This window comes from Macaca mulatta, chromosome 8 (assembly GCF_049350105.2).
Source record: "Macaca mulatta isolate MMU2019108-1 chromosome 8, T2T-MMU8v2.0, whole genome shotgun sequence".
NCBI classification, from domain to species: domain Eukaryota; kingdom Metazoa; phylum Chordata; class Mammalia; order Primates; family Cercopithecidae; genus Macaca; species Macaca mulatta.
Genome location: NC_133413.1, coordinates 25,136,070 through 25,155,066, shown reverse-complemented (window position 1 = coordinate 25,155,066; position 18,997 = coordinate 25,136,070). Strand labels below are relative to the sequence as shown.

Here is an 18,997-nt window from a genome sequence, read left to right as displayed (position 1 = left end):
TTCCAGTCTTGCTGTGTCCCCTCAATCAGACTTCATCCCTTTCTCTGAGTCTCAGGAATTCATCCTACTTCGTTAATGCATTTTATCATGTTCTGCTTTTTCTGTTGCTTTTTAAAAATCTCCTTTCATCGTAAGTCACTTAAGTGCAGACACTGTATCTTATTAATTATTCTATCTTACTACTTGCTTAGCACAGTGCTTGGCCAAAAGTAAACCTCTAATAAATATTTAGAGTCATATAATATCAGAGCTGAAAAGAACCTTCCTACCATCTCATTTTATAATCAACTGAGGTACAAAGAGGTTGGAACCTGTTCAGTATTCATTCAGGGAATGAATGGTGAAATGCCAGAGGGAAAAGAAATCTGTCTCAGGGACATATGACATTACGCCGAGACCGGGTTCATGCACTAACTGATTTGACAGGTGGACTGCTCCATGTTGTGGGACTAGGGATGTGAACCAAGTACATCAGCCTTGAAACGCACGCAGTGGGTTTGGGAGAGCCGGCCTGAGGAAGCCCCTGCCCCACGGCTGCCCGGAGAGGGAAGGATTGTCTGTGCGCCTGCCGTCTTGACAGAGCGAGTCAGTCTGACTTGCCTTTGTGCTTGCCGTTTGTAGGTATCAGTGCTTCAAATCGGCCTGGATGTTTGAGGTGTTTCATAGGGGCTTCTCATTTCCTGTCAACTATAAAAGCTTAAAGACTGCCTTGCAAGTTTATGACAAGGAGGTTCAGTGGACCCTTGGAGCCATCCTCTACAGGACCCGCTTTCTACCATTAAGGTAGGGCTGTGAATTTGGTAGCAAGAATCAAAAAGATGCTTTTCTGCAGTTACAGTGCCTCATGGCAGCTATGGCCTGTGCCTGTTTGGGGCATTGCTATTAGAGCCAGCCACAGCAGAATTGTGGGGACAGTGATGCTTGCTTTTGGTCTTGCCCCCTCCCCACAAGTGCTTCCTCCCTTCCCACCCTACCATCCTGTAATACACAGCCCTCCTGTCCTACTGCCCTGTGTTTGGTTATTCTCAACTGTCTGTTCCCCAACCCTGGTAAAAGGTCAGTTCCGGAGTTCTTTTTTTTTTTGTCTTTTTTTTTTTTCCTTTTTGTGGAGAACGGGGTCTCGCTATATTACCCAGGCAGGTCTCGAACTCCTGGGCTCAAGCTATCCTCCCGCCTCTGCCTCCCTGAGAGCTGGGATTACAGGCGTGATTATGACTCAGGCCTCTTTTCCAAATACTGTTTTTAAATGCATGTATAAATACATAGGATTACAGAAGAAACCATCATATTGAAATAATATTCATCAAAATATTACAGAAAACAAGTTTGTGATACTGTGATATGTGTTCTTCTTTATTAACATATTAAATAACAGGATCTGGCAGCAGAATTAGCACTTTCTGTAATTTGTTTAGGCAATGAGCGTCAGTGATATTTTGAGGCATTAGTGGTACCATAATGTGATGTGAAAGATCTGTGATTTTCATTAGTAACAAAGTTGCAGGTGCTGCCAACACTAATGATAGTTTGTTGTCTGCATTTCTGGTCAAAGAAATGCTACATTCAGTCAGCGCTTGGGTATAACAAAGATGTGCATTTTTCCCCATTCACGTTTGCAGATCTGCTGTCAGTTGACCTGTGGTATGAACCCGAGTTACCAGATAGATGAGATATTTGCTCTTCCTCCCACCCCCTTCATTTAATTGAGCATTTCTCAGCGACCCTTTTAACTGGGTTAACTGTAAAAATAGTGAGTCATGGGTGTTACTGATCACAAGCATGCAGTTTGTTTACACGTTGACTACTTTGTGTCAGCAAATCCCTCACGACTCTTCTAAATTCCTCTGATTTTGGTTACCCAAATTATAATGACAGACTTCAGAGTATACTCTCAGGTGTTATCTCATTGACAATTAGAAATTCCCTGCATTGGGCTGTTCTGTTCTCCATTTCACAGGTAGGGTTGCAGTTCCTGAAGTACAGCTCTGGGGCCTGGGCCCCGCCATCCCCCGTGCACCGTGTCCACCCCTTTCCTTGCTTACTGTCCTGTTTGTTGTTTGGTGTTCACATGGGCAGAGACATCCAGCAGGAAGCCTTCCGGGCCAGTCACACCCACTGGCGGGGCGTCTCCTTTGTCTACAACCACTACCTGTTCTCTGGCTGCTTCCTGGTGGTGCTGCTGGCCATCCTGCTGTACCTGCTGCGGCTGCGGCGCATCCACCGGCGCACTCTCCGGAACGGCTCGGCCGCCGCCCTCTGGATGGAGGAGGGCCTTCCCACCCAGAACGCCGCGGGGACCTTGTGATCCTGTGATCTTGTGATCCGGCTCATAGCTCCACGAAGACTCAAAGACTCGAAAGGAAAAGCCATTTTTGCCTCAGGGTTTCTCCTCTTTATTTTCCTGTGGTTTTGTTTTTTATTTCCCTTTTTTGTTCCTCCAAACAAAAACAAAAAATCCATTGTTTGTAAGCCCTGCTGTCTAGAAGTATTGCATTTAGCCCTTTTGAGTACAGCTTTAAATTGAGGAGTGGGGAAAAGGGAAATTCACTTGATTTTTGCTGCACAGGGTATCTGCCAAAAATAAATGAGATTTCTGGGGTTTCTTTAAGGAATGTTAGATTTAAACAAATGCACTTTGATACCGGAGGGAGGTGGAAAGACACATTCTGTCAGTGGAGAGGGGACTGAATAGTGATGCTTTTATAGAGCCAAAAAACTTACTGCCTGAAATGATAATCCTCTTTTTTCTCTGTCTCGAAAGCTCTAACCTGAAGAGGGTGATGTTTATTTTTTATTTATTGTTCAGGTCTGTTACTGTATTGTGTTCTTTGCAAATTTAAATTTTTTAAACCATGTATATCTAAAACAGAGAAATATAGGCACCAGGAGATAACCATTTATAAAAGTGATAGTGAACTATCGACTAGAGCTTTGTGTGAGTGTGTGAAAAATCTCCAGGAACCAGAGTGAGCGGAGGCAATGCTGGTTCTTCAAAAACACACACTTCAGAATTTACTGGTTCATTTTATTTGGAAAAATCCTTGTTACTATTATCTTTTCCTGACCGCAGGTAATTACTCTCCTTATTCTATATTTCAGTGGCGTTAGAACACTTTGGTTTTGAAAGAATTGGAAAAATCCTAGTTTCACCAGTTTCGGTTTTATTGGAACTAGAGCACATGCCCACTTCTTGCTCTTCAGTATTTCTCAGTGTTTCTGCTTAATTGTGCCTCAGTTTCTTCCAGCTTCCAATTGGTGTTTCCACTCCCCCCACCCTCCTTAATTAAAAGTCATCTCAGCTTTTAATCATACTTGGAGACCCCACGCACAGCCTGCCGAGTGTTCTTCGTCACTGCTTTGGCTGAGGCTGTCATTGTCAGTGCCACTGTAAATCCAGAAGGGAAGAGTCTGCATCCAATACAGAAAATAAATTCACATGTGAAGGAAAAAAAAATGACAATTTAAGCCAAAATCTAAAAAGGACAATTGGATTGGCATATGTGAGATCGTGTTTTTTCACCTATTTATTTAGTTGAGAAGTTTGGGGAATTCTCATACAGTTTTTTTAGGTGGAGTTTGTTTTGTGCAAGTGTCTGTATGTGCTGTTCCCTAACTCCAGAACAGTTAAATTCATGTACTTGGTAGCAGATTAGTGGGGTTGTTGCTATAACAGATAGCTGAGAATATGGAAGTGGCTTTGGAACTAGGTACTGGGCAGAGGCTGGACGAGCTTGGAGAAACAGGAGAGAAAAGGCCTGTATTGCCGTGAACTGAGCATTAGAGGCAGTTCTGCTGAAGGGTCAGAAGAGAAGACTAAGGGAATTCTGTCCCAATTGTGGCTCAAACTGCCTCAGGTGTGGCTTAACCTGCCTCTCTGGAAGGTAAAATGCATCTAATCCTTGAGGCAAGAGCTGTGGGGGCATGGCTCCCTCCACCTAGATTTCAAAGCATGTTACTAGCAGCCGGGGGACCCAGGCAGAGGCTTGTCACAGGGGAGAGACTGGAGCTGGTTCATCTCCAGCAGTGCCTTGTACAGCCGCAGGGTCTCGTAGTTGTCCAGGTTATCGGGCTCCTGGAGGAGACTCTGCCTGTCTAGATTTGCCTGCATTGTATTTGTGCTTCATGGTCAAAGTTGTTAAGAAAGTGGGTGAGCTTCTGGCTACCTAATAAGTTGGTCCTGCCCACCTAATAAATTGGTCTTGGCCACCCTCCTGTGACTCCTCCTATAGGAGCCATGGATTATTGGTGGAGCTGCAGGGAGCTGGCGATGGAGCCACTAGGGGTCAACAGCAGAGACAGAAGGAAGGAAAGGAAGGGGCCACAAATGGGTGAAGTGGGCAGATGGGCACCCAGGGAGTTAGGGGACCCCCGCCTTCCAGCTCTGGACATAAAAGTTAGTCACATACCTGAGGGTCCTGAAACAAGGGCTGAGAAAACCTCGCTGCTCCAGCTGAGAGGCAGCAGTGGATATGCCATTTTTAAACAGTTACCTGAGAAAAAAACGTTGAGGAATATGCAACAGACACTATGTGTGGCCTGTAAAGCCTAGAATATTTACTAAAATATTTGCAGAAAAATTTGCTGGTCCTTTTGAGAACAATGCAGTTCAAAAAAGGATACAGACAGCAGCCTCCTCTTAAATCAGGAATGTAGTTTCCATTTGTGGGAACAAAAAGGTGGACAAGAGAAGTAACCAAACTTCAATCTTAAAATATTTGTTTATGCACCAGAATTTCACTTAGCATTTTTCTGTCTAGATTATTTTCAAGATGAGTTTTCAAACAAACCAAGAGACCTGCCCCTCCCCCAAAATTGTTTAAAAAGAGACCACTCAAGGGAGTTCATTATGCTGTGTGGAGATGTCTGCAGTCGCAGCAAATCACATTCCAGAGAAGGTCTCGCGTAGGTGAAGACAGCCAGGTGCTTTCTCTGAGAGATACGGGGTGGGTGAGAGAGAAGCCAGGGAGGAGCTTCATTCTAGAGAAGAATTCATATCAAGAGCTGACCAAGAAGGCAGTAAACTCTGTGTACTTGTAACAGAAGAAATTGGACTAGGAACTTGCCCAAAGCTTTATCAAGGAAAAGCATCATGTTCAATCTTGGTAGAAACATGCCAGCAATAAGTGCTTATGTTCCATAGCCGTATCATAGGCTTCTCATTTTTAAACCTCCTCCAGGGGATGTTCTCAGAGATTTCACAATCCCTCTGGGGACATTACAGTAGAAGAGAAATACATGGAATTGTACCAGTGCTTTTTGCCCATGTTCATCCTAAGCTCTGGCTTTAGGCAGTGCTTTCTGACCTGGGCAGAGTGAAGGCACTGCTGGTGGCTGAGGCCAGTGACATGGGGCCCCTGCCCAGCTGCCCTGAAGGCTGGATAGGTCCCTGTTTCCACCATCAGTTTTCCATACCTGTGTACTCTAGATTAACTCTGGATAAACAGATATTTACATTTTAAACTCAGGCCTATACAGAGTAGTTTTCCTTAAGAGGAGCATGTATCACTTAGCAAGAAACTAAAAATGGCAAATGAGTTTTCCATCCTTTAAGGAAAAAAATCAGTTTTAGAATTCTGTGCGGTCGGTTGTGTGCAATGCAGCAAAACTACCTTTCAGTAAATTACTTAGTTATTTATTTCAGTGTTTTGTTTCTTTTGATACTGTTTCCCCTTCAATAATTAATGATGTGACCAAGGAGAATTTTTTTGTTCTGTACTAAAATTGTTTTACAGTTAGGAATTATAAAAAGCAAGGGAGCATCTTTAAATGTTTTTTGTTTAAGTGATGTCTTCCATCCAAAGTAAGAATAATTCTCTCAGAAGGTCCTTGTGGTGTCATGTCACTTGCTGTATGTGGCAGCCTTACATTGCCACACTTAGGTATTGAAAAATCAATAAAATGAAAGTTCATCATCCCATGGCCCGTAGACTGTGTGGGCTTGCTTCCTTGTCATCTTTGAATCTTCTTACTCATTAGAACGATGAGTTGAACTTCAGTCCAGATTCAGTGAAATACGTTGTCTGAGTCTGACACACACGCTTTGCATGTGTTGTGTTGGGTGTGCATAAAGTGAATCACAATTGTGTGGGGTTGTGGAGAGGGTATCCACACACTCTGCAGCTCAGAAACCAGATATTTCATAAGTAGTGACCAACCCACGACGTTAAGCCATTTACCAACAATCATTGCCACTGAGATGACTGTTTATAAGGTCATCATTTTAAGGACCTACTTGTGTGTAGACAAGGAAAAGAAATAAAATGAACCAACGCTTATATATTTTATAGTAACAGCAAATGCTGACTTTGTGTTACACCGTTTTGCAGTTCGATCTAAGCTTAGAACCTTTGGCTTATTTCCAGAAAAGTATGACTGTCTTTATTAATGTTACGCGTTACATATATGGAAGATGAAATTAGACACTCAGCATGTTTCTCAGCCGTTGGAGAATACATAGATGTTCTCCTGGAGGAGGAAGGTGGGCCTGAGCCATAACCTGAAAATAGATGACAGAAACAGATGGGAAGGGAAGGGGACCAGCTGTTAGGACCAACAAAAATAAAGGCCTGAGACATGCTGGAGAGGAGAGGGAAGCGCAAAACAAAATGAGAGAACAGAGCCAGCAAAGTGAGCTCAAGGGGGGTGCTCAAGCCGTTGACCGCTAGGAAAACAGGACACAGCATTAAGATAGAACTGTCGTAAATAATTTTTGAGGCAGTGCAATAATTATAGGGCTTTTCGCCTGAGTATAAATACATTAAAATATCTAAGATGTCAAAAGGCATCTAAATTTTTATTCCACTTGGTGGAAGAGAAGTCAATGCCCGTTTCCAACACTAACCATATTGACAGGTCTGAAAAGCCATGGTTCTGTGTGTGTTTGTTTTCAGTCTGTTTCCATTTGTCCTGTGAATTGGCATGTGCCCGTGGTGTTTTTGGTTTTTTTGAGATCCTGAAACGCTAATGGTTTGCACAGAGGGTTCGTGAAGTGCAGGTCACCTCCGTCAGAGTCAGTGTCTTTTGGAAACGTCATGAAAAGACAAAGGATTGCCCGGCTAATCCCAAAGCGCGCCTTGGCAGAGTGGATCTGCCTGCAGCATCCATCAGTGGCAGCATGAAAAGCAATCCTGTGAGTCTTCCCGGCCTCGCCTAGTCTGGGAGCCTGTGGGCCTCTGGGCCTGTGATCCCACCTCCTCCTAACAATAGAAGAGTGTGTCTGTTGATGTGTTTTATTTTGCTTTTAGCCAGGCTAGTCCCCCTTCCCCTGCGCAGTCCTGCCTCTTTCTATTAATAGATCCATTAAGGTTGACTGAGACCTGCTGCAGGGGACACGAGGGGCACTTTGGCCTTCGATCTTTGCCTTTCACCCTTGACACTGTTTGGCAGGTGAACGACATCCGGGCTCCAGACTTCATGACCACTTCAACATTTCTGTCAGCAGCCTGTGTCTGTTTCATGTAAGAGGCCCAAACAAGAAAACCAAGCCTTAAGAAGGATTTCTGCCCTGAGTAAAGAACTGAAAGCTCCTCACAGAACACAATGGTGACAGGCACAAAAGACAGGCTTCTTGTTTAAATATGTGAACTCCAAAGACGGAGGGAAAAGGAGTTTTTTTCCTCCTGTTCATCCAGTCATCAAATAAACATCTCAGGCATCTGGTGTTTTGTCAAGGGATTGGGATTCCAGTGGCCCCTGTGTGACTGGAAGGGGAAAAGCTGGTCTGTGGCAAGGCCATTGAAACACAAAGGAGCGGCTTTAGAATCCCCAGTGTGGGTCTTTCGTTGTGTTATTTCTACAAGGTCCCTGTGCCGGCTGTTCTTGCTGTTCTCTCAGGCTTCTGATTGGGAGTGTGAATACCACCTTTCACCCTTTTTGCCTTCATGAGAATCAGTTTGAAGTGGACAGTTCTGAAAATATTAATCATCTTATTCTTTTTTTTTTTTTTAGACGGAGTCTCACTCTGTCGCCCAGGCTGGAGTGCAGTGGCGTGATCTCAGCTCACTGCAAGCTCCGCCTCCCAGGTTCACACGATTCTGCCTCAGCCTCCTGAGTAGCTGGGACTACAGGCGCCCGCCACCTCGCCCGGCTAATTTTTTGTATTTTTAGTAGAGACGGGTTTCACTGTGTTAGCCAGGATGGTCTCGATCTCCTGACCTCGTGATCCACCCGCCTCAGCCTCCCAAAGTGCTGGGATTACAGGCGTGAGCCACCACGCCGGGCCTAATCATCTTATTCTTGCCTGTGATTATACAAGACTTAAACTCCAGGGACCAGACTTAGCATTTTCTTCTCCTAAGATTGCTGCTTCTCCCCCTTGGCCCAAGCTTTAATACCCAGATTTTAGACTCAAAACACTTAGACATGTAGCAGGCTCTCCTCAGCCTGGTAAAGTTCTCTGATGCTGGTCATGGCAGCGCAAGAGAGTTTTCCAGAATTTCCTGGCTGTTTTCTGTAAAGTTCAAATTACACGTTTAAATTCTCTCCCACCTCCCGTGGCCCTGTTGTCCATCGGTGTATCTGTTTCTGCCCCAAATGTCCTTGAACATGGACCATGACAGGTCCTGCGTTTACTTTCTGTTTCTACATTTGTAACCCAACAAAGAAGACACCGAGTAGTACATAGTGTTTCATAAATATTTGTAAACTAATGAAAATCTGGTTTCTTTCACAAATCACCTCTTTAGGTTTCTAAAATTTGTGAAACAAATATTTTAAAAATATTTTATCCTAGGCCGGGGATGGTGGCTCATGCCTGTAATCCCTGCCCTTTAGGAGGCCAAGGCAGGCGGATCACAAGGTCAGGAGTTTGAGACCAGCCTGGCCAACATAGTGAAACCCTGTCTCTACTAAAAATACAAAAATTAGCTGGGCAAGGTGGTGGGCGCCTGTAGTCCCAGCTACTCAGGAGGCTGAGGCAGGAGAATCGCTTGAGCCCAGGAGGCGGAGGTTGCAGTGAGCCGAGATTGTGCCACTGCACTCCAGCCTAAGCAACAGAGCGAGACTGTCTCAAAAAAAAAAAAAAAAAAAATGTGTGTGTGTGTGTGTGTGTGTATATATATATATATATATATATATATATATATATATATTTCTTGATCTTTGCTGTTCTTTCCAGATGTGTGGAGTTGTGTGGTTTTAAAACCATATGCAATGTGCCGGGAAGGGCGGGATGAAACCCAGGCCTCTGAGTCTCAGTCCTCCGTTCACTTCTTCCCTCCACCAAAGTTTGTTAAGGGAGTGTTGCATTTTAAAGCTGTATTTAGAAAAACTTAGGAAAACCAAATTTACCTCAGGTGGTTTCCTTTCTTCGTAACCTGTTCAGGCTTGACAGAAAGGAAAAAGAAAGCCCAGAATTAGGTAGTAATAATAGAGGCAAAGTAAGATTGATATTTTCTGAAGCCCTGCTTACAGAAAATAATTCCTGCATATTTATTTTATTCTAAACATAGCTTCAGATTGTTTTTCATTCTAAGTTGTCCTTAAAAGTCACTTTTTAAACCTCACAAGAAGCATCAAATGTAAGGGGGAAAGGATGGATTTGACTACATCTAAAGTAAGGCTTTCTGTTCATCATCAAAGCTAACAGATGGCAGACTAAGAAGGTATTTGCAGTCACTAAAATTGAAAAGGGATTAAAATGTACAAAGTTTCTTGCAAAACAACAAGAAAAAGGAAATCCAAAAGAAAAAACCGGCCATGGATATTAATAGGTGATTCACAGCAGGGGAAGCCCAAATGGTGAGCAAGAGATAAACTAAGAGAGCTGAAGAAATGCAAATGTAAATTAAGAGCCACTACCTTATGCCCCTCAGAATTGCCAGACTTCAAGTGCTGGCAGTGATGCGGGGCCCGGACTTCAATATTGCTGGTGGTGGTGCAAACTGCAATGCATACCCCAGAAGGGGAGCTGGCAGTTTAAAAGTTAGCAGCGTGTGCGCCCTGTGATTCAGAGAGCCACTCGCACGTGGCTCTCCGGAGAGATTTCTACCTGGGTCCATAAATGGACTTACAGAAGGATGCCCTTGCAATGATTTTGAGTGACTGCGTTGTTGGAGGCAAGCAAGGTCTTGGACAAGTCAAAGGCGGCAGGTGAGTGCCCTGGAATACTCTATAGTCCTGAGAGACAGACCTAGACCTATGGATAGCAAGCAGGTGACTTTTAAAAATAGTGCTGAATACTGAAAGCAAGACATGAGAATTGTTGCATAATGCCATTATGTTAATGTGGGACACACGACACTGTGTCCTATGAGGATGTGCATATTTTGACTCAAATACATTAAAATGGACATTATGGGGACACAGATTATTTATGAAAGGACAAAAGATAAAACTGATCTTGTTTCAGGGTACCTCACATCCCAGTGAGCCCCTCAGTTCAGGGCCAGGGAGGATGATTGATTACCCCAACCCAAACCAGACTGTTTTCAGCACGGCAGCCTGATAAGGTGTGATTCAGACCTTGAAGTTGTCAGGCAAAAGCCCTCCACTCCGCTCTGTATTTGACTCAGGAAGAACCGAAGTATTTATAATGGCCTAGACAGCCCTGCACTGTGGCCTCCCACTCCACACCTCTCTGACCGCAGTCCTCATTTCTCTGCGACTCTCCACTCCAGCCACCCTGGCCTCAGGGCCCTCTGAGGACTTTCCATCCCCCTCACCCTGCTTCACTTTCCCCCCATGATGCTTGTGACCTTAGATGTAGCACACTCTGTGTTCATTACATTCCATGTAAGACTCTCCCTACTAACCTACTAGAACATGATCCAGGAGGCAGGGGGTTTTTGTCTGTCTGTTTTCATGTTGTATCGCCAGGCACAGGATCTGATACGCGGTAGACATTCAATAAATATCTGTGGAATGAATGAACAAGGCAGGATCCTTAAAGCGAGGGGGAATAACCAGGCTGAGAACTGAGGAGAGAGCATACTAAACTCTACAGTCTGGCCCCAGGGATGGGGGCAGGAAACATGGCACCACCTGCTTGATTATTGGAGGGAAAGAAGGTGCTGCTTGTGCAGAACCGTCATCATAACAGAATGATAGCTTATTGCACGCCAGGCACTGTTCTAGCTCTTTGTTAGCTTACATAACCCCTGTATTAGTCCGTTTTCACACTGCTGTAAAGAACTTCCCAAGATGTGGTAATTGATAAAGGAAAGAGGTTTAATTGACTCACAGATCAGCATGGCTGGGGAGGTGTCAGGAAACTTACAATCATGGCGGAAGGTGAAGAGGGAACCAAGACACCTTGGCAGGTGGCAGGAGAGAATGAACGTAGAAGGAACTACCAAACACTAATAAAATCATCAGATCTCGTGAGAACACTATCACGAGAACAGCACGGGGGGAAACCAGTCTCATGATTCAATTACCCCCACCTGGTCTCTCCCAGGGATTGTGGGGATTATAATTCAAGATGAGATTTGGGTGGGGACACAAAGCCTAACCGTGTCAATCCCCAAAATGACACGAGGAGGTGCTTTGATTACCTTCACTTTACAGGTGGAGAAACAGATGTGGAAAGGGCACATAACTTGTCCAAGGTACCCAACTAGCCAGTGGTGGGGCTGGGATTTGAACGCAGGCAGCCTGGCTCCAGTCTGTACTCTAGAGCTGCACTGTCCAGTATGACGGCCTCCGGCCACATGAAACAGGCCAATCCAAACCGAGAGGAGCTCTGAGTATAAAATACACACCGGATTTCAGGCCGGGCATGGCGGCTCATGCGTGTAATACCAGCACTTTGGGAGGCCGAGGTGGGCAGATCATGAGGTCAGGAGATTGAGACTATCCTGGCCAACATGGTGAAACCCTATCTCTACTAAAAATACAAAAAATAGCCAGGCGTGGTGGTGCACGCCTGTAGTCCCAGCTACTCAGGAGGCTGAGGCTGGAGAATCGCTTGAACCCAGGAGGCGGAGGTTGCAGTGAGCTGAGATTGTGCCACTGCACTCCAGCCTGGCAGCAGAGTAAGACTCTGTCTCAAAAAAAAAAAAAGTTTTATGCAAAGACTTTGTATAAAACAAGAAATAAGAAATATCTGTTTCTTTACATTGGGTACATGAGACATGACAGTATTTTAGGTATATTGAGTTAAATAAAATGTTGGATTAACATCACCTGTTTCTTTCTACCTTTTTAATATGTACACTACACAACTCTAAATTGCCTGTGTGGCTCCCAGTATATTTCTATCAGATGGAGCTGCTCTCGGTCCTTGCTTCTCAAAGTGTGGTCCTTGAATCAGCAGCATCAACATCACTGAAGCCTGACGGAAGTGCTGTATCTCAGGCTTGGTCTCAGGCCTCTTGAATCAAATTCTTCATTTTGCCAGCCCTCCAGGTCACTCATAATGCACGCTCACATTTGAAAAATGCCACTGCAGACCAAGCCAGCAATTTTTTTCTCTAAAGGACCAGATAATAAATATTTTAGCTTTGCAGGCCACATGACTTACCTCACTGCTTCTGTAGTATGAAATGAGCTAGAATACGCACGTGAATACCGATTCCACTGTAACCTGCACGGACCTAGGGGGACTGAACAAAGCAAGGCGAACGCGGGAATAAAAGACGAGACAAAAGAGTTTATTTTGAAGCAGGGGTCAGGGGGTACCTTGCCTCTAGTGGACAAGGGCCCTGAGCTTTACACAGCCCTCCTTATTTATTCGGCAAAAGAGATAGTGAGAAGTGGGGGTGGAAGAAGGGGTCAGCTACTCAGTCCAGAGTAGGCTTGCAAGACTGCATTCCTCAAACAACAGGCTAAATGTCGCAGTAGACAGCCTCGGCGCCAGGGAGTGATTCCAGCAAACCTTCTGTCGGCAGGAACAGTCGTGAGTTTTGCTCACATCCTGCATTCATGATAAACAGTTTGCTGTTTGATCATATAGCTTCCGGTGGAATGCTGGTTGGTCACATCCCATGGGCCTTCGGCTACCTGCATATCCCCCTTTCTGTTTATGAATTAATTGAAAGAATGTAAGACCAGGCTGGGCAGCTCTCATTCTCTGATTGGCAGTCCATCCGATTTTACAGACTATAAACAGATGACAGAGACAAAGCAACATTATTCCAAGAACCACATATAAGATGTAAATGTGGTGCCTTAGGTAGGTCCAAGGGTTGAGGCTCTCCAGGCCTTGCTGGAATTCGGTCTAGTCTTCAAAAGAAGGCAGAAATTCTTGAGTTTACCTATTAAAATCAAGAATTTTGTAATTCACCAATATCAAAGGTGATGTTGGATGTGAAAGCTCCCTGCAAATGGGCTTTCACAAGGCCCCAAGGCCCCATGGATACTCACTTTGGTTATATTCCAAGTTGGTTACACAAATATGAGTGTGATTAAAATGACAACGCAATTGCTGCTGCAACTGCAAGCTTTGTACTTGTTCCCCTAACCATAGAACCGTGGATTTTAATATTGCCACTTCAGTTTGTAACTCAGTGTTAATTTTATTCTGAATTAGCCATGCTTAGTTGGCTATGCCTGTCCAGTTCTCCACGTACTGAGCTGTTTGGATAGAATTATGAAAAGCTACAGGAGATATCACAACAGAAGTTAATAGCGTGACCAAGGAAACAGTAGCAAAAATGATCATGCTTAAGGTTCTATGGACACAATGAGTAAGCTGAGTTAGAAGAAGTTTCACAAAATGCAAAGCAGGTGTGGCAGCCCAAGACTTGGACAGATTAATGGGAATCCATAGCCCAGGGATGAGACCTAAAATAATCAAAGTAGAGATATTATGTGTTGGCAATGTGCTATGATCAATGCAGCGATATAACTGGCAAGACTTACAGGTCAATTGGGTATTGTTTACCTGGAGCCGGTCCTTCTTAGCTGCCAAAACGACATAAGGATTAAAAACACAAACTGTAAATTGAGTGATGATAATCTTTACAAATGTAATCTTAGTGTGTCGTGACTCCAGTTGGCCTTCTCTCCACCTTTGCACTGAGGCTCCAGCTGACTCATGGGCTCATACCAGAGGGACCAGGTCCATGGTTGGCCACCCTGAGTTCCTCCAGTTTCCCATTCCATGGCCGCACGCACCTTGAGGGCACCCACACGGTTTGTCCATCTCATGCAAAAACACAAGCATACCCTCGTCCCCATGTTAGTAAATCCACCAGACCTTTCCATTGTCCTTCTTCCAGGAATTTCCATAACACTTTTGGATAAACCTTCTTCTTTTCCTCTAACACTTACCAATGTCTTTCTGCTGGAGTCTTACCTTCCGTACCAGGAGTCAGAAAATTTAAAGTAAATAAGACTAAATGTAGTTTTGATTGAGGTGGTAGTTGGCCTCCTATACCCCCTTTTTGTTTTTTCAACATGCATTGTAATGTTTGATGTGCCCGCTTTATAATGCCTTGTCCTCTAGGATCATAAAGAATTCCTGTCTTACGGGTTATAGCCCAAAGCTGTAAGAAATTTTGAAAAGCATGACTAGTATCAGCAAGTCCATCGTCAGTTTTTAATTGTTTAGGTATCCCCATATGAGCAAATGATGACAGACAATGTCACCGTACATGACCAGCTGTCTCACCTGTTTGGCATGTAGCATGCAGCACATGAGAATAAGTGTCTATGGTCACATGAACATAGCTAAGCTTACCAAAGGTTGCTACGTGTGTAACATCCATTTGCCAGATTTCATTTGGAGCCAAACCTCATCAGTTACAGTCTTCTACAGGTGTGGTTCAAGGGACATGCTGGCAAGTAGGACAAGCTTGTATTATAGCCCTAGGTTGGCTATGAGATAAATGGAACATGCAAGTAAGGGCGGAAGTATTTTGGTGCAGAGGTGCATGAGACGCTTGAGCTTGCTGAAACACAGAACCAATCAGTTTGTCTGCTTTCTCATTACCTAGAGATAGGGGCCCAGGAAGTTGTGTGTGGGAGCGAATATGAGAAATATGAAAAGGAGCTGCATGAGAACAAATAACTTGTTGAAGTCTTAAAAATAAATTAAGCGGCCAGGCACAGTGGCTAACGCCTGTAATCCCAGCACTTTGGGAGGCCGAGGCAGGCGGATCATGCGGTCAGGAGATTGAGACCATCCTGGCTAACATGGTGAAACCCCGTCTTACTGAAAATACAAAAAATTAGCCAGGCATGGTGGCAGGTGCCTGTAGTCCCAGCTACTCGGGAGGCTGAGGCAGAAGGCTGGCATGAACCCAGGAGGCGGAGCTTGCAGTGAGCCAAGATCACGCCACTGCACTGACAGAGCAAGACTCCATCTCAAAAATAAATAAATTAAACAGTTCTGGGTCTAGTGTACTTTTAATTGTAGCAGTTTCTATGCGACTGGCTACATTTACAACATAAGCTGAATTAGACAATGTTGCCAGAATCTGAGGCTGTGACCTGTAAAACCTGAATGACTGCAATCAGCTCTGAGCATTGAGCTGAAACACCGGAGGTATCTAGCTTCCCCTGTGTTAGAGGCACAACTGTGAGAGCATAAGTGTCTGCTGTTGAGGCCACCCAGTTCGTGGTGCTCTGTCATGAGGGCCCTAGGAGGTGAATATACTTCCTAAGAGCAGAGGACACTTGAGCTCAATAGGGAAGGCTGTGGAGCTTTCAGAGGGGACTGTGCAGGAAAATGTGGTGGGCAGAAGTAACATCACGAAGGCAGGGCCCACAATGTGGAAAAACACAGACACAGTTGTTCAGGCTGGAAGTCAAGTTGAGGAGTCTGCAGGGCCACGCTCCCTCTGAGACCCTGTAGAATCCTTCCTTGCCCCTTGCTGGTTTCTGGCGGTGACCAGCAATCCTCAATGGTCCTTGGCAGCTGTGTCACTTTCATCTCTGTCTCAGTCTTCACGTGGCATTTTCCTCTTCTTATAAGGACACCTGTCATATTGGATTGGGACTTGCCCTGATGACTTCATCTTAACTTGACTGCATTTGCAAAGAGGTCACATTCAACAAGGTCACATTCAGAGTTTCAAACAAGGTCACATTCAGAGCTCCCAGAGTTAGGACTTCAACATATCTTTTGGGGGAACACACATCAACCCCCAACCGGAAGTCTTGCTTGACTGAGTTCAGGTCCTTCTCTCTGCTCACATGGCATCTTTTTACCAAATTTGTCATTGGAAGTGTCCGTTTGTATACTTGTCACCCTGCCCTCTGTCCCACCTCCAAGACTATGAGCTTTCCTTTCTTTTCTTTAGAGGCAGAGTCTTGCTCTGTCACCTAGGCTGGAGTGCAGTGATGCGATCATAGCTCACTGCAGCCTCAAACTCCCGGCTCAATCAGTTCTCCCGCCTAGGCCTCTCAAGTGGCTGGGACTACAGGTGCATGCCACCACACCCAGCTAATTTTTTCAGTTTTTGTAAAGACAGGGTCTCACTATGTTGCCCAGGCTGGTCTCTAACTCCTGGGCTCAAGCAGTTCTCCCACCTTGGCCTCTCAAAGCACAGAGATTACAGGAGTGAGCCACCGTGCCCAGCCTTCTGAGTTTTTTAGGAACAGGGACCCCATGTCAATTTTTATTTCTGCATCCCCATGGCCCAGCGCCCTGACTCATTTGTAGTAAGTGTCTGATGAAAGGAGCTTGCACTCAGAAAGCCCTGGCTGTGGCCTGGAGTCGGAAGGCCCAGCCAAGCCCTGCCTCTGTCACTTCGAATGTGGCCTTCGGCAAGCCGTGTCACTTCTCTGGACTTCAGTTTCCAATCCTATAAAATGTGAGTAAAAACTCCTGTCATGCCTCCCTCACAGAGAGGTCAAGGGGCTCCAAGATGATGTGTGTGATGAAAGCCCTTCGGAGCCGCTGTCTGTAAAACAGAGAAAGTTGTGACATTCATTCTTTTCCAGCCCAGGACTTTATCTCCTGCTCCATCTTTCCTGACTCAGGCCTCAACTGCAGCCTCCGTCATCCCATCTGGAAGGTTTGCCTCAGAGCCCAGCCAAGGTCTGGGCAGGCCTGGGCATCCCCTGATTGGAGTTGGAGGTCGCCTGCTGCCGGTGGAGAAACAATGTCACCACCCAGTGGCTGCCCAACCCAGTTCAGTTCCAACCTGAACTGCCCTTCTGAAAAGACAATGTGACCTTTGCAGCATAATCACTGCCAAAAGTAGTCATTTTATAGCAGAAATCCAGAGATACTGGGTAAACTCTGCAAAGTGGAAGAGACAAAAATGTGAAGCTTTCTACCACCTCTCACTGCAGCTCCACTGTTGGAGGGACCACAGGGATGGGGTAATGGAACCAATTCGTTCCCCTGGATAGGAGTTCCCCTGGATAGTAGTTCCCCTGGATAGTAGTTCCCCTGGATAGTAGTTCCCCTGGTTGTCTACATCCAGGGCTCTTCCTCTGGTGTTTGTCTACTCTGGGTGTTTACACCCTGCCAGAGCAGAGGCTGGCTTTAGATCTGTGGGCGGGCAGATCCCAGGGTCCCTCACTCTCACACAAGCAGGTTTTAGCCCATGCTGGTGAGGCGTGAATGACAGACTGGAGAGGAATTCACTTCAAGTCAGTGGTTTGGGATGGCAGGGCTGTTCATTTCCTGTGGCTGCCATAAAAAGGTACCACAAACGTGGATGGCTTAAAACAACAGAAACTGATTCTCTCACAGTTCCGGAGGCTAGAAGTCCAAAATCAAGGAGCCTGTAAGGCCATGCTCCCTCCTTAGGCTCTAGCGTGGAATCCTTCCTTGCCTCTTGCAAGTCCCTGGTTGCTGCCAGTGATCCCTGGCGCTCCTTGGCTGCGGCAGCATCACTCGAATCTCTGCCTCTGTTGTCGCATAGCCATCTCTGTGTGTCTCCACTGTGGCTTCACATCTCCCTCTCTTCCTAAGGAGCAGCGTTGGATTTTGACTCAGTGACCACCTGAGCAGGTGCCTGTAATCCCAGCTACTCGGAAGGCTGAGGCGGGAGAATCGCTCGAACCCAGGAGGAGGAGGTTTCAGTGAGCCAAGATCACACCGCTGCACTCCAGCCTGGCAATAGAGTGAGACTCCATCTCAAAAAAGAAAAAAAAAAAAAAGAAATGAAATGAAATGAAACAAAATATGGAGTCTTATGCAGTTGCACTATCTTTGATCCTCTTGTAGATTTCCAAGAAGAAACAATTTCCACTTTACCTGGGCAAGCTGGTGAGGTCCCATGATGCCACAAGACAGAGCAGAACTCCTAAGGGCAGCGGATATCACTGGTCCCTGGATCCTTCTCCAGAGGTAATAATGGTGTGAGATTCTGTCCATAGGCATCCTGGGAGAGCAGCTGGTCTGTTGGGGGTTTCAAGATAGCCACAGAGAAAATCAACCCAACAACAGGACAAAGCATGATAGACAGTCGCAGTCCTGGGCTTTGTTCTGGATTTCACAGGCTCTTAGTATGACTGGGCTGGAGGAGACCTTCGATCTGTGCAACCTCCTTGGTCTACTGATGAGGAAATGGATGTGTGGGGCAGCAAGAAGGACACTGCGTCACCAAGGAATGTCTGGCCTAAACGAATCACTTCAGGTGCCTGCAGCCACACCGGAAATGGGGCCCTTTTGGTCTGTCCTTCACAGCTTCTCGTTCCCCTTCTTCTGGCCAATTAGAGAATTGCATTTCCTAGCCATCATGACAGGCTCGGGGATACTCAAGCAGGGCCGGCTCTAGGTGCCCCTGGGATCGATGGGGATGCTGGAAAGAGAGGTGCTCTTTCAGTTGGATTTGCTGGGCTGGGATCATGTTAAGTTGGAACTTCCAAGAGCTATCTTCCCTAGACTCATGAAGAAGTTTTTTGCTGGAAGAGAAATGAAACCAACCCAGAGGGAAGCAGAATTGATAAAATATTCATGCCCCTGAGGCTGTGCACCAGGCAGCCCTGTCTAGCCACATCATCTGAGTCCCTGGATCCATGCTTAAGTCAGTCCACCCTGGGCCTTCCCCACTTCAGGAGTTCCTTTGGCACTCAGGGAGCTCACGTTGGTGAATTTATGATGCCCACTCGCAACTGAAAACAATGATGACTACAGAGGTCTCCCTGTGATGCAGTC

General features: G+C 45.6%; 1 protein-coding gene across 12 annotated transcripts in view; it reads left to right on the top strand.

Annotated features, from left to right (window-relative positions):
* ENTPD4 (ectonucleoside triphosphate diphosphohydrolase 4) overlaps window positions 1-5,917 on the top strand; it is a 29,295-nt gene extending 23,378 nt beyond the window's left edge. For 10 of the 12 annotated variants that reach the window (XM_015144984.3, XM_077942730.1, XM_077942728.1 and 7 more), the window contains 2 exons: window positions 622-783; window positions 2,077-5,917. In XM_015144984.3, the coding sequence (XP_015000470.3) occupies window positions 622-783; window positions 2,077-2,305 (391 nt within the window). In that variant the 3' untranslated portion in view covers window positions 2,306-5,917. 12 annotated transcript variants of the gene reach the window in all.
* Window positions 5,918-18,997: the final 13,080 nt, after the last annotated feature.